Below are 14328 nucleotides of genomic sequence, written 5' to 3'. Positions count from 1 at the left end.
AAGGTGATAACACAGGGCTGGCGCTCTATCTGCAGTGTTACTCTTTGTTTTGAGGAAGAGACCCCAGGGTGGAGTGGAGAAGGTCTCTCACCTTAGCCAGTCCACACAGCTGAACACACATGAACACAGCCTGGGTAAAATTAAGGCCCTTCACGGAATCATTTTCCCAAAAACTAACATAATCATAAATGCACCAAGAGCGTATACAAACCCCACAAACCTTATATATATATATATATATATATATATATATATATATATATATCCATCCATATACAGGGTATATACAGGAATCCTGAAGTAAAATTCAATACTTTTTAAAACCTTTTTCAAGACCTTTTCAACATATTTTAAGACTGCCGCGCTACTTTGAGCTGTAAACGGTTGAGTCAGAAACACAACTTCAAAAGGGTTTTTGGTAAGTTTTTATAACAATAACTTTAGTAAAACATACAATGTTATCTAAATAGAACAAGATTAACATGTTGCAGAAGCAGCACATATTAGCACAGTGACATCCTGACTCTGGCTACATCTGTCTGCTGCAGAGGATCCATCCACAACCTGGAGGAGGAGCCAGTGTAAATGACTGTATTTGTATATTATTTATATGATGTTACTATATTCATTATAATTTCATATAATAGTACTGTATATACCTAACCACTATTATAATAATAAGCTGTTTCATTTTGGAGTTGTTTTTTATTCATTAACTTTGTGCAAGAAAACTGCTCTACATGGTAGTAGTTAGTCTCTAACCTTAATTTTAAGTAGTCTACTAACGCATCAATAATCTATTTATGCAGAACGATGACTTTTTTAAATATTCTGCTCCATTCAGGCTGCGATTGATCTGTTCACGAAAAGTGACATTGACGAGCACATCAGCTTTATGAACACTTGAACATATTTCGATAAAAGGCACTGATAAACCCAAACGCTGCTTATATTTTCCCTGTTGTCTTCTGTCTTACCGCTTCACCTGCTGACAACATATCTTGTTTTTAAACGCGGACCCCAGAGCTCAGTCCGACTATGTTTTGAACGATTAGCATTGGGGTCCAGGCTGGTGGAAGGTTAGGGTCGGTTGTACTCGTAAATCAGTTTCCCGGTTTGCACGGATCTACTTTTAGGGGCGGATGAGAGTGAAAGGCTCGCACGGTAGATTCCTGCACCTAACGTTTCACAGAAGAATCACACAGCCACTAAAGGTACGTCCTGCCTATCAAGTGTTTTTGGCTATGCAATATAAATAAATACGTTCACCCACATTTTTACCATACAAACTCTTTGGGCAAAAAGGATTTTCACAAAAATATCTACAAAATTAAATACCTTATTAAATGGCGATTAAGACTTTTCAATTATTTTTAAAGGTCTTAATTTTCGCTAAATTGATTTATTATTACCTTTTAAAACTTTTTAAGACCCCGCAGACACCCTATACCCTATCCTTGTTTTTGTACCCATGTAGCCTACGTTTTTGCTCAAAACTGTTCTGCAACTAGGACTAGTATTTTCCAGCTGGCATGAATTTTTGATTTGTCCTATTTCTGATTTGAGCACTACCTATATTACTCTATGTTACTCTGTGTTGTGATCAGGTTGTGATTCAAATCACAGGGTAACCCATTCATTGCTGAGGTAACCTGATGCTGAGAGATTTCACAGTGCCATCACATTTGCCACTAACTACATGCCATGACCCATGAAAGAAACAAAGCTAGCTCGGCCCCTTCTTGCAGCTGAGCGTGTGAGAATGCCAGTGACTCAGCAGGTGTTGAAATAACATGAAGTAAAATAAATGTCTAGTGTGAATCAGTACTAAAGTTATAAAACTAGATTAGCTGCCACTCAGAAAGCAAAAGCGAGTTAGCTAAGCTAGCTAGCTTCTACCTTCTGTATGGAACAGCACAATGGGTCCTCCTAAATGTTGTAAAAGGAGACACTTTTTAAATTGCTTATAGTAGGCCTACTTAACCAAATATGTGTGGGTTTGTTGAAAAATTAGAAGATACTGTTTTGTATCAACATACGTAGGCTCTCTTAGCTAGGGTATTTTCCATTCAACAGCACTCAGAAATCAGCCGCTTGCCGGTTGAAGCTTAGATGATGTTTTCACAAATATGTTCAAAAGCTGACCCATTATCTTAAGAATAGAAAATATGCACCTTCTGCCAACTTTTGAAATCATCACTCTATTGATAAGAGTATAGTGTTGAGGTTAAGAACATTTGCACCCACACGCACAATTGCACAATTGTCACCATCCTGATTAGGTCAGTGTGCTGTTTCACCCTACTACCTTACCCGCTGCTAACCTCCAGCACTCACAAAGAGCTTTAGTATATATTCAGCTTTCAATATTCCTACAGCAGCTAGCACCCATCATTCACACTCATCAGTGGCTGAGGGTCTTTTTAGCTCACTTAAAGAGAGTCTCTCTTTGAAACTCTATAGCGTAAACCCACTATGAAATAGCAGCCTCGAAGTGAAAAAGATATTGGCAGATTTTTTCAAATAATTGTAAGATATTGTAACTTCCCACCTTTCTAGTCTCCTGGGGGTTGATCTGGATGGTGTAGACTCCATTCTTATGGACGCCAGCCTTGTACAGGTCGGCACAGTCACGGAACTTCTTCTCTTCCTCCACCTTTGTACTATTAGGCACAACTGTTGACATAATAGAAAAAACTGTTACAACAAAAAATCAAGCACAAGCACCTACTTGAAGCGCAACTATTGAAAATCACTGTTTTCAGAAATACACTTACACATTTATTTTACTCTTACTGAGAGTAAAAAAGAAAATTGATACCACTCATGTCTGTGAGTTAGGTTTACTGCTGGGGCCACGCACGAGGAGATTAGCTTATCTTAAAGACTGAAAGTGGGGGTGAAACTACTAGCTTGGCGCTCTCCAAAGTTTAAAAATTCAGCGACGAGCACCTCTAAAGCTCACTAATTAACACTTTGTAGCTTGTTTGTTGTCTGTACACAAACAGAAACTTGAAAAAAGTTGTGGTTTATCTAGAAGTTACGGGCCATAATTATTTCTTGGAGAACAACTTGGATTTAATGTTGTCATTTTTGTACAACCCACACTAAATTGAGTTGCCACAAATGCCAGCTGTCTGTCAGAAACATAAGAGGAGCAAATTTGGACTTTGACTGACATGGTGCTACAGCTCAAGTGTTACTGCTACAATATTTTGTGATAAAAGTTGACACTTGATATGCCAGACACAGACACAAGAATAGCACTGTACAAAAGGTCCACCTGTTACCATTCATGCAACCTCTTGTGTTACAAGTAAGGAAATCATAGTTCAACAATGTTTTATGAAATCACAAATGGCAAAAAATCCCTTAAAAGGCCAATTTATCATATTTCAGATCTATACATCTCAGAGGAGAAAATATAAAAGCAGTCCGAGGCAGAAGCTGATCGGTGAGGTCTCATTGTGAGTATCTTGTAACGGCCAGAAAAAATCAGAGGGCAACTAACTTATTAGCAAGAGAAAAGCAGTTCATCGACTGGATAATCTCCCACTCCGAGAGACGGCCTACGACTTTGACAGACCAGCTGCATCCATTTCCATCTGTAGATAATTATGGCGGCACTATTTTGAAACCAAGCAAGGGGCTAAGGACAAAATACTACAAGCTATAAATTTCAAGTTCCTGTTATAACAAGTGGTTTATATTTACCTCCCAAGCCCTTGGTATATTGATGGAAATTCCTTCCGATTTCCCCTCTCTCCTCTTTCTTCCTTCCTTTCTCCTCCCATATGAGGGGTTCATCTCGGTTTTCATACCATTGTTTTTATTGTTGGAATTGTTGAGTTAAAGAAGATGTCAGGGAAAAGTGAAATGTGTCAGCGGTCTTTAGCCTTTACTTTGATCCCCTCTCCAGAGCACAGAACATCCCGGTGGAAGCAGTCAGCTTATTTGGGTATACTATCTGACCATTTTGACAAAGTATTGAGTGTCAGTGACAAGAATCTCCCGCTGTGACAGGTTGACAGAGTGGGCCCTCGCACTCCAGACTCTAATACAACAAAGAGCAGCCCTGTCAGGCGGTAATTTACCCCAAGCCGGCAGACGGTGGGGCACATTGTAGAGGTCAAGGAGATCAGAGAGGAACTTTTTGGTGTTCGATCTGTAAAAGTGTAGACAATTATTTCACAATCGCCTTTGAGAACTCCCCTGGTGGAAGAAGACTGTCTGCCGAGGGACTTGATGCTCCAGTGTAGGAGCAGCTCCCTTGAACAGCTTGCTGCCCAGCTCTACAAATATTATTTATGTCCCAATATTTATTTACAGAAAAATATTTTGTGGTTCAGTGGGGACTCGTATTCAGTAGGGGGTTCATGTGAAAAGATCAGCAGGGCTTGGGTGTTTGTATAAATCAGTACCCTTGCCAAATGAGCCCAAATACTAGAACTAAAGAGAGTGAGTAATGGAGCTAAATGGACTGCCATAGACATCCAAGCTCCCATGTAACTATAATCAGTCTTTAAATGCTGCTGAGAGTTTAAGTGATTCCATATATGATCCAATGATTTTCTGTGGTGTATTAATTTATAAAGGATGCACAGTACTATAAAATAATACCAGTTCATTCCCACAGTAAAATTCACTACAGTGATGTATAGTCCTTGCTTAAAGTGAAGAATATTGCGGTTGTGTGAAAACTTCTGGGTAATATGTCTCAATACTCATGTGAATCAAGTTACATTTGTTCAATAACAGAAATACTGATTGCTGACACCTTCTCAGTTTTGATGCAACCCTGCTAACTAAGAATTTTACAATTATACAAAATAGCTTTCAATGTGTAATGCGTAATTTATTTCTCCATTACATGTATATTGACTTGGTTATATTTTATTTATTGAATGCAAACTACTATGTAATGCGTAATTTATTTTTATTTTTTCTTTCATTGTACATTGACTTGTTTTATGTTTTATTCGTTGCACACCACTGTGTGATACAGATTGTTATTCGACTTGTATATTTTACATTGATTGCTATAAAGCACTTTGTTACCTGTACTGAAAAGTGCTAAACAAATAAAGCTTTTATTATTATTATTATTATTAATATTATTATTAACCACATTGCAAAACATTTTGTAGGAATCATATGCCTGCTTTAGTTTTGATCAATATATCAATAACATTTATATGTCAAATATATATAAAACTCTCACTATCAGTGTATTTTAATTGTTTTCAAACCCTTGTAATCTCTGCAACATAATACATTGACCTCTATGACTTCTTCACATTCTGTTGATAAGATTAGTTCATGTTTCAAACTAAAATTATAGCCATATCTGTACCTTTACCATTGTACCTTTAAGGTTAGGAAAAGATCGTGGGTAAATATTAAAAAAGTCAAAACTGAGTTGAAGCCCGTGAGAAGGGGTGCATAGACCTAACCGATATTTAGCCAAAACCACAATCTTCCCCTATACTTTTAGTGTTTTAGTAGCTTAAAACAAGTCATACCTAGCCTCTGGTGTCAAAATCATGTGCTTTGTACACCCAACCATACGTCCCAACCTTCATGGTTACTTACCAACTGTGATGTGGAATTGGTACTGCCTTATTAAATGGCTCTAAAACATATTGCTCCATTTAAACAGACATGTGTGTAAATGCTACATACATTAAAATAGACTTGTTCCCTCTGCGAAAATAAAGGTGAGAGGAAACCCATACTTTTAGGAAGGTCACTGAGGTGACTCGCAATAACTGCACACTTTGTAAGATCTTTGCAACAATAGGTGTCAACTCATTCTGCTGGTCAGTGAAGCATAAAAATAATCATATGCAGCACTTAAAAACTCATTCAGGATCGTGAAGTGATGTCTAATGAAGTGGTTTACCGTAATGTTATGTTGGGGCATTATAACCCGCAAATTCCAACCAAATTTTTTTAGGCTTTGCATGCAACCTGAAATAATTCCACTCTCTTCGACTGTGAGTAAGCAGCTGTAAAAGTGATGAATGTCATTCATTTAGTGGGATAATAGAACATTGTAAAACAAAATCATATTTGGCAGCCAGAAATTTTAGTGTTCCAAAGCTGAGGTCAATTACTGTTAACAACAGTGTGTGGCTCATTGCACACTAATCAGGTTTGGGTAATGATTACAACCTAAACAAGAGCTCCACTGCTGCATCTGGCCACATCAAAAATATCTTTCAGTCCCTCAGTTTGCACTACAATGGCTGAAAAAACACTGTAAACCTTAATTTTAGGAATAGCCATACATGGACAAATGAAAACATATATGTTCATGGAGATTTAATATTAAAACTATTTTCTTCCCAAAGCAAAGTCAAAAGTGATTTGAGTCCATTCTTTAAAGGAAATGCTCAGACTCAGTTTTCAAAATAGAGCCTAATGCAAGTAGATGCCACTTCATGGCAAGAAATGCTAAACCTTTTCTCAAATGAAAACACAAATCCGTTTCTCAAACAAAAGCCCTCCCATGAATATGGAAAAAATTGAGCTCTGCTGCTTCTGTGTATTAAATGCTGTTAAATTTGGAAAAACAGGGCATGTGTGTCAGATGATCAGTGAGATCTATCTACTTCTTCACCTCCTTTGGACGGGGCTTCCCCCAGGAGCTATTACAGTTTGACTTATTTGGGCCAGGGTGAAGAAAGGGGAGACCTCTGACCTGCATGCCCGCCTTAACCTTCGGTACTGCCATGGAAGAGGAAAGGACCAACCACAGAGCAACCACGTTCCATTTCTATCACCTCTCATTAACACAGCCACTAATCACAGACAGCGGGACAGGCTGTGGTACCCTGCTTTATTGACACCAACTGACACTGAAAATACCAGGCATGGTGGCAAAATAAAGGTTAGAAAAGTATAATCTAGAGTGAATTTAATAAAACTTGTGGAATTGCAAAGCTAGTAAAATAGAGGGCCAAAAGTGTGGAATCAGGACAAATTTAAATCAACATGAAGACTGTAAAGATCATACATAATGACCAGTCATGCCCAAATGGTCTCAATAGGCCCCTGGTAATAAAATGTAACATATACAAATCTAGACTAAACAGATGGAGAGTTAGCAGAAGCCGCCCATGACCTTTAGTTCACGGAACATTAAAATAATAAAAGGGAACAGCATGATAAACACAAAGCATGTGTTAATCATGTGCAATGCTTATCCACTCATGACTCTTACATCCCTTTATACCCTTGTTGTTTCCTATCTGCTGGGAAACCTCAGGGGAGCCCCACAGGGTCTAAAAGCGTCTCCGCAGGAAATCCACAAATGTAAATGAGATTGCAACAAATCCCCCAACATGGACATTCATGTCAAATCTCCTGTGACCAATGGGATTTAAGGCCAATGTAAGGATCAAGTGGGATTGGTGTTTAAATGGCTGGGAAAGGGCGTAAATGAGTTCACACCGAACAAGAAAGGTTGCATTGCTGTCAGGTCAAATATAGGGCCAAAAGGGAAATCCCTGGTCGCGTATTAACAGAAGGCAGAGACTCAGAGGAGTCAAACATAACCAGTCATGTTTGATGTATCAGTGAAGCTGTGTGCACAGACTTTATAAAGTTAAAGCGGTAAAAGCGATTGTTGCAAAAAAAGAGCGCCATGCTGGTTTGTGAGAGGCACCAAACCAGGTTGTAACAACAACCGTGTTTGTTTCTTCATGCTGCTCTCAATGATGCAGAATTTAATAGCTAACAGCATCCTTGTGTCTCTAAGTATGGAGTTTATACAACTGGTGTCATTATAATTTCATGAGGATTGTAAAATCAAAGATGTTGTAGCTGTAACGCCTGACCTGAGGAAGTAAGTAATCCAAAACAAGCTGAGTGCAGCCAATACACAAACTTTCTTTTGCACATACCGCCTGTGGCAAGGGTCAGTAGGCATTCTTTGCCTGGTTGGACCAAGTGAGTGCACGTCGGATGTTGATTTTACTTTAAGGTGACCAGATTTCTGAAATGAAAACCGGGGACATTTTTGGTTTGGTGGTCAGTTTGTCATTTAAAAATAATATTATTATATATGAAATAAAAAAGGGGGACAATTTTGGTTTTATAATCTGTCAAATATAACTCTTCTGAATGAAAGCAATCATAATTTTGAGGCAGAACCTACCTTTCAGTCAATATGTCAATCAGTGTTTGCAGTCAATAAACTGCAAACACTTAGCCTATTATGCCACAATTGTGAATAAAGTGATGTTTATTTGCACGTTATGTCTGTTTGATCCAAATAAAAGCAGCTGTAGACATAAAGAGACTGGGCGATGCAGCCAGCCAAAAATCAGTTTTCGGCGGGCGATCACTTTTCGGCACGACACCTGTATGCTCTGCTGTCCAGTCTTTCTGGACATGTAAAATCTGATATCAAGTCTGTCAAAACCTTATACAGTCAATGATTAACACACAGTTAAAAACGGGGATATTTCCGGGGACAGCTCCGGACGGGGACAGGCCACCAAAACCGGGGACTGTCCCTGGAAAACGGGGACGTCTGGTCACCCTATTTTACTTGTTTGAAAGTGAAACAAGATTGAGAGTCAGCAGCTCTTTGAGGCTGTACTTCGACACAACAGTGAGCTAAATTACAAAGTCAGCTGGCTAAGATGCTCACAGTGACGATGCTAACATGCTAATGTTTACTGGGTAAAATGTTTACCTTGTTCACCATCTTATTTTAGCAAGTTAGCATGCATATTTTACCTAATAAATGAAAAGTCAGGGATCACGAAAGTTATTCAAATTCATCCTGAGGGGGACATTAATAAGTGCATAAAGCTTCATGGCAGCTCAACCAATAGTTTCACTCAAAGCCACAAATGTCAACCTTGTGGTGGCACTAGAGGAAAACTCAGAGGATCACCACAGTCAGGAGGCTTCATCGTCTGGGGACCATGAATAAATGAAATAAATGAAAATTTTATGGCGATCGTTCCAATAGTTCTTGTACCAACAACAGACTCAATAGACTGACCAACATTCCCCTATGTAGAGCCACGCTAGCATAGTCAAAAAACACAGTGGCTATTATGGCAATGGGAAATTACAACTTAACTACACCTACAGATAAGGTCTTCCAGTTGGTAAATCATGCTGTATGTCCTGTCCTTATTGTCTGTGATTTCTTGGCACTTTGTTCAACTTCAAAACACAGCCTTGTTGTTGCCATCATCTAAATCATTCATGGTATTGCGCTGATTGGTCCAGCTTTAAGCTGCTGCGCTCAATCACTTCTCCATGATTTTGCAGGGCGACCCGATTTCACAAAATGGTCACACATTTTCTTACACTTCTAATAGGTTGTGACTTTCTTCATCTCAATCCTCAGCACTATACAACATCCAGAATGTGTTCTTACGTGATAGCTATTGTGAAAGACCATATTTACATTTACAGTTCCAAACTTCTCAGCATGTAAGATTTTAATTCCAGTTAGCTTACCTCCATCTTTGGAACAGAGGTGGAGCAGATTGTGGACAGTATCCATCATCTCCTGCTGCTGTCTCTGCAGGGCCGTGCTGTTTCCTGTGGCCCGGCTCAGTTGGGCTTCTAGCTCCCCGATAACCCCGCTCTGCCTCCCCACTAGGGCCTGGAGACTTCCCTTCTCCTGCTTCAGCGTCTCCAGCTCTTCACGGTGCCGCATCTCCATTTCTAACATTTTCTGCTCCAGGAGGCTGAGGGAAAGGAAAAAGGTCAAGAAAAGTTTGTTATGGAAGATGGAGAAGTTGTTAATTATTATATTATCCTTCAGAGCACCCAGATTAGCTGGAATTAGATTTGTTTTCACAGATTATAATAGATTGACAAATGTTTAGATTTTTTGTTATGATTTTAACAATAATTTACTGGTTATGTAATGTGTGTCATTTTCATTTTTTATATAGGCATCATGAATAGGGATCAGCTGGTTGACTCTAAATTAATAAAATTCCTTTATACTTACTGTTACTTTGTGATGGACAATGCAAGTTATTACAATCAAAACATGGTGAAGCTCCCTTCACTTCCCTCACACAAATATTTCCCAGTGAGAAATATGGCAACGCAATACAAGAAGTTTCCATAAGACAGAAATACAAAAATGTATCTGTCTGTAGGTTTGGTTGCTATGTGTTCCGCACACATCATATGCATCATCATGAATGGAAAAGACTCATCTGAGGTACACGATAAAGCCTTTCCATATGTAACCATTACCACTGTACAATCTAATGCCTGAAAGATGATATAAGCTGACATCAAATTCATTAACTAATCATATGTTTCCCTCTATTATAGATTTAGCAAAGGAAAAAGAAACCACGACACGTACAAGAAGGAATAATGTCAAAATTGCTTAAGCTTAGGGAAAAAGCCCTCAGAAATTTATGTCCATAAGCCTCAACAATAACTTAAAAGTCAGAATCACCAGGGACTATGCTTTAAAATGAAGTTCTTTTATCAAAGTGATTGCACGGAGTCTCTATGGATACTGCAATGAGAGATGTGGGCCAAACCCTTATTAAACACTACATCATCTAACGCAATCCCACAGGACCAATCACTGTAAAGAAAAAGATTTGGAGACATGAAAATGTATCCAAAAGCCACATTTTAAGTGGCTGATTTTGCAACAAATGTGCAAGGGTTCAGCAGGGAAAAGCATAGCCTCATGCATTTGAGACTGATTTACATCACATAAAATACAAGCTGCTTACTGAATCTTGTTTTAGAAAAAAGGACATTAGTTGGTAGTCAGTGAGAGCTGTTAGCAAGCTTTTGATTTTAAGCAACCCAGCAGAGAACTGGCTCCTCGTCTGTCGATGTATCTTCTTTATTTCCTGCAGTCTATCGCTGTCCAATTTCCTGCCATATGGATGGTATCAAGTGCGTGTGGTTTTGTTTGTTGAAGTGTCGACTGTTTACCTGTTCTTGTCATGCAGCTTGCTGATCTCATTGGTTTGGACCATTAACTCTTTCTCCAACTTGTTTGTAGAAAGAGAATTTTCCAGCAGCTGGATCTCGAGCCTGGATGTCTGATTCAGAACCTGACATGATAAGAAGTACACAGATATACAGAATACAGAAATAATAAAGAGATTATGCTTCTATACACACTATGTTAGCTGCAGTAATACTAGTTAATGTGACGCACATGTGCACCAATCCCTTAAGAGAAACACACAAGGCTGTATTTAAGGCCTTCTAGACTCGGGAGGAAAAAACACACTGCACTTTCAAGTCACATATAAACCATCAACTTTGTTTTCATTTTGTCAAGTGCTCACCCAACACATGGTAATACTTAGGAGATATTCATCTCTGCTATGATTATCTTTTTGTAAATTTGCAAACAGTTATCTAGTGCTTTAGCAAAAATGACCCACCGCTAAAACATCACCAGTTTCCATCACCTCCTCCTCAAACTCCTTCATATAAACACTCAAACGAACCTGAGCCAAATAAGTCAAAGAAGGGATTGGAATTTATATAGCATCACTATTGTCTTTGGCCAGTTATCTGTAACCTTTCTGAGGCAGCTAAAGGTGGAATAGTTGGGTTTATGGAGCATAGGATGGATCCTCTCAGTGTTATTGTGTGTGTGTATGAAAGAGAAAGACATAAAAAGGTCATTTAATGGGATGTTTTTTATGGAGACAAGTGTGTTTGAGAGCATTAGTGTGAGTGTGTTTTTTGAGCTCTTACCTGTGTCTCAACGTCAGTCAGCTTGCGTGTCTGTTCAGCAGTCTGAGAAAGAAGGTTGGTGCCCATTTCCAACATGGCTGCTGTCTGGTTGTGTACAGCGCTCTGCTGCAATTGAGCCATCTCTGTCTTCATGCTCTCTTTTATGTAGTTCTCGATCTGCACCAAAGAATGGTTGAAGAAAACAGATCAGACTCACAAGGAAAAGGGCATTTCTAAATGCTGCAGAATCGACAGATCCTGTAGATTTCCCTGTCAGCATATTGGATGTTTGCACTCATGTTTTGATCACAGAGGTAAAGAAAACACATGTTCTACAGTACACTTTAAGGTTTCAGGTATGAACGTAGACACAAAAACAGAATATCATAATCCTTTGAAACAATTGCTCAATTTGATTAATATTCAGGGTCAAAACATTGTAACTCAGATGCACATAAACATATGATATAACTAGTCCCACTGGCCTGGTTAATCTTCCACTAGATTAAACTGATTTTCTTTAATACCTTTTTCAAATCAACATTCCTTAGGCCACACACCGGAAAGGGTTTCTGATGTACATCTGAAGAAATGCACAAACATACTGTATTTTCATTTGCGTGGCACTCAAGTGAAGAATGGGTTTAGTCAATATAGGCGAAGCCACATGTAGGTGGTTAGCTTGGGATGGAAGAGGCAGAGATGAACAGATATTCACTGAGGCTTGACTGGAAAGAACTCTTTCATCCTTATCGCAAACAAACAACAAGATAGAGAGATAGAGGTGTATGCTGGATGAGATTTCTCTCACGGATTAACAATATGTGCTACTTGTGTCTTATGCTTGGATTCTATATACATTTTTCCTCCCAGTAAAAGGTTAATTTAGTCCTTGTACTTTGTGTCCTTGTGTCTTATTTGTACAGGGTTTTACATCATTTTGTTCCCAATATTGTTGACTTATTGGATATAGGAGGGCTTGTCTGTGTATGATTGGAGAGACGCTATTGTTTTTATAAATAAATCAGACTTGATTGGATTTTAAGTGTCCACTTGTTCATCTGGTTGCTCGCACTGAGATGATTCAATAATCGGCCAGTGGGGAGATTCATAACTAATAAAAGAGTTTTGCAGTTCAGGCAAAAGGACCTCAACATGTGTATTCTCATGAAAACAGGTTTGAACTGTAACTTTTTGACTCACATGTGGAGGGCCACATGCCTGTACATTGGTTCAAACAGACAAATATCGCACAAAATAATCCCCACTAGCCATAAGACTAGCTTGCCTTACCATAATGGGGTGAATTTAGTCAGTAAAGGCCTAGTAAGATCAACAGTTTTTGTTTTTGTGACAATTGTATGATGGAATGCATCCAATTTACATTTGATCTAATGATTAGATTGGTGACTTAATTGAAAGGACAAATTAAGGACAAATTATATAGTACAGTAAATACATATATAGAAACGTAAAGTTTCTAAAACAGAAAAATCAATCTGTCAGTATCTGTTGGCACAATAAAATTTTGATACTGTTTATACTATAGATATTTCTAGCAGAAAAAGGATCGCTGTATCCCTGCTTTTATAAATAATAGATGAATTGCAACATTTTAATCAATCCCAGGCTGACAGATAATGAAACAGTCAGAACTGAGATGGATCTCTTTGCTCTTCGATCGACATAGCCAGTTCTCAGCTATTTGCACAGGTCTGCCAATTCGAATTAGCTTTTTGATGTAATATCCTTTCTTGGCAACAAATTTAAAGTCAAATGTAAAAACATTTCGGGCAGGATTTCAGGCATAATACAGCTTTCCCTAACTGTAAACTACATAAGTCTGATATAAGTGTCACTTTCCACATAACCTCCAATGGTCTGGCCTGAGGAAATGGAAAGAAAACAGCGAGTCTGGAATCCACAAAGCTCAAGTAATGATGGATTACTCTGTCTGATTATGAACCATAGAATATGACTGTGTTTGGAAATGGTTTTCAGTCCATCTACAAATGTAAAATCTGTGGATGTTTTTACATCCATTTTGGTTGTTACTTAAAACCTCAATGCTTTGTACATTGATTTGCTGTACAACAGCTTTGCATTTCTGTTTACTCATCCACTAAGATGGTTGTATCCATTGTTTGAGGACGGTGACAGGCTTTGCACAGTCTAAGTCACCTTGAGAGAAAAGATACTGAAGGGACAGATGGCTGATGCAAACTTAAGCCCGGCGTCACTTTATGGTTGGTCTCTTAGGGAATGTGACTGACTCATGGCTGGATCTGGTGGGGGTCATAAATGGAAAGTACCAAGGAGAAACAAGATTACACAAACACGCCCAATCATGTAAAATCACCACTCAGGAAGCCGTAAAATAGGTCTATGTGGGTGTTGTGTTATTTTGATGGTTTCTAACCTCGACTCCAGTTAAATGCTGTGCTTTTCCAGTCAGTGACTACCAGTTGTAACTATTGTCAGCAATGAAAGCAAATACTTGCTTTCATTGCCAGAAGTAAAATGCAAATTTGTGTCAGTTAGGGATGGGATTGGGATGGTGAAAGAAATAGTGCATAAGGAATGCAAAGTTTGTAGTGTTTTATTTTCTACTAAGACATG

General features: G+C 38.6%; 1 protein-coding gene across 1 annotated transcript in view; it reads right to left on the bottom strand.

Moving 5' to 3' along the window:
- angpt1 (angiopoietin 1) overlaps positions 1-14328 on the bottom strand; it is a 59753-nt gene that overhangs the window by 26033 nt on the left and 19392 nt on the right. The window contains exons 2-5 of the mRNA XM_038725152.1: positions 11731-11886; positions 10951-11072; positions 9487-9719; positions 2552-2676 (exon numbers count right to left, since the gene is read on the bottom strand). Coding sequence (XP_038581080.1) covers positions 2552-2676; positions 9487-9719; positions 10951-11072; positions 11731-11886 — 636 coding nt within the window. The remainder of the gene's footprint in view (positions 1-2551; positions 2677-9486; positions 9720-10950; positions 11073-11730; positions 11887-14328) is intronic.

This window comes from Micropterus salmoides, unplaced genomic scaffold, assembly GCF_014851395.1.
Source record: "Micropterus salmoides isolate LMB-PRFRI ecotype aquatic unplaced genomic scaffold, ASM1485139v1 Ms_hic_scaffold_17, whole genome shotgun sequence".
Lineage (NCBI taxonomy): Eukaryota > Metazoa > Chordata > Actinopteri > Centrarchiformes > Centrarchidae > Micropterus > Micropterus salmoides.
Note: the sequence above shows the minus strand (reverse complement) of the source record. Positions and strands in the feature narration are given on the sequence as shown.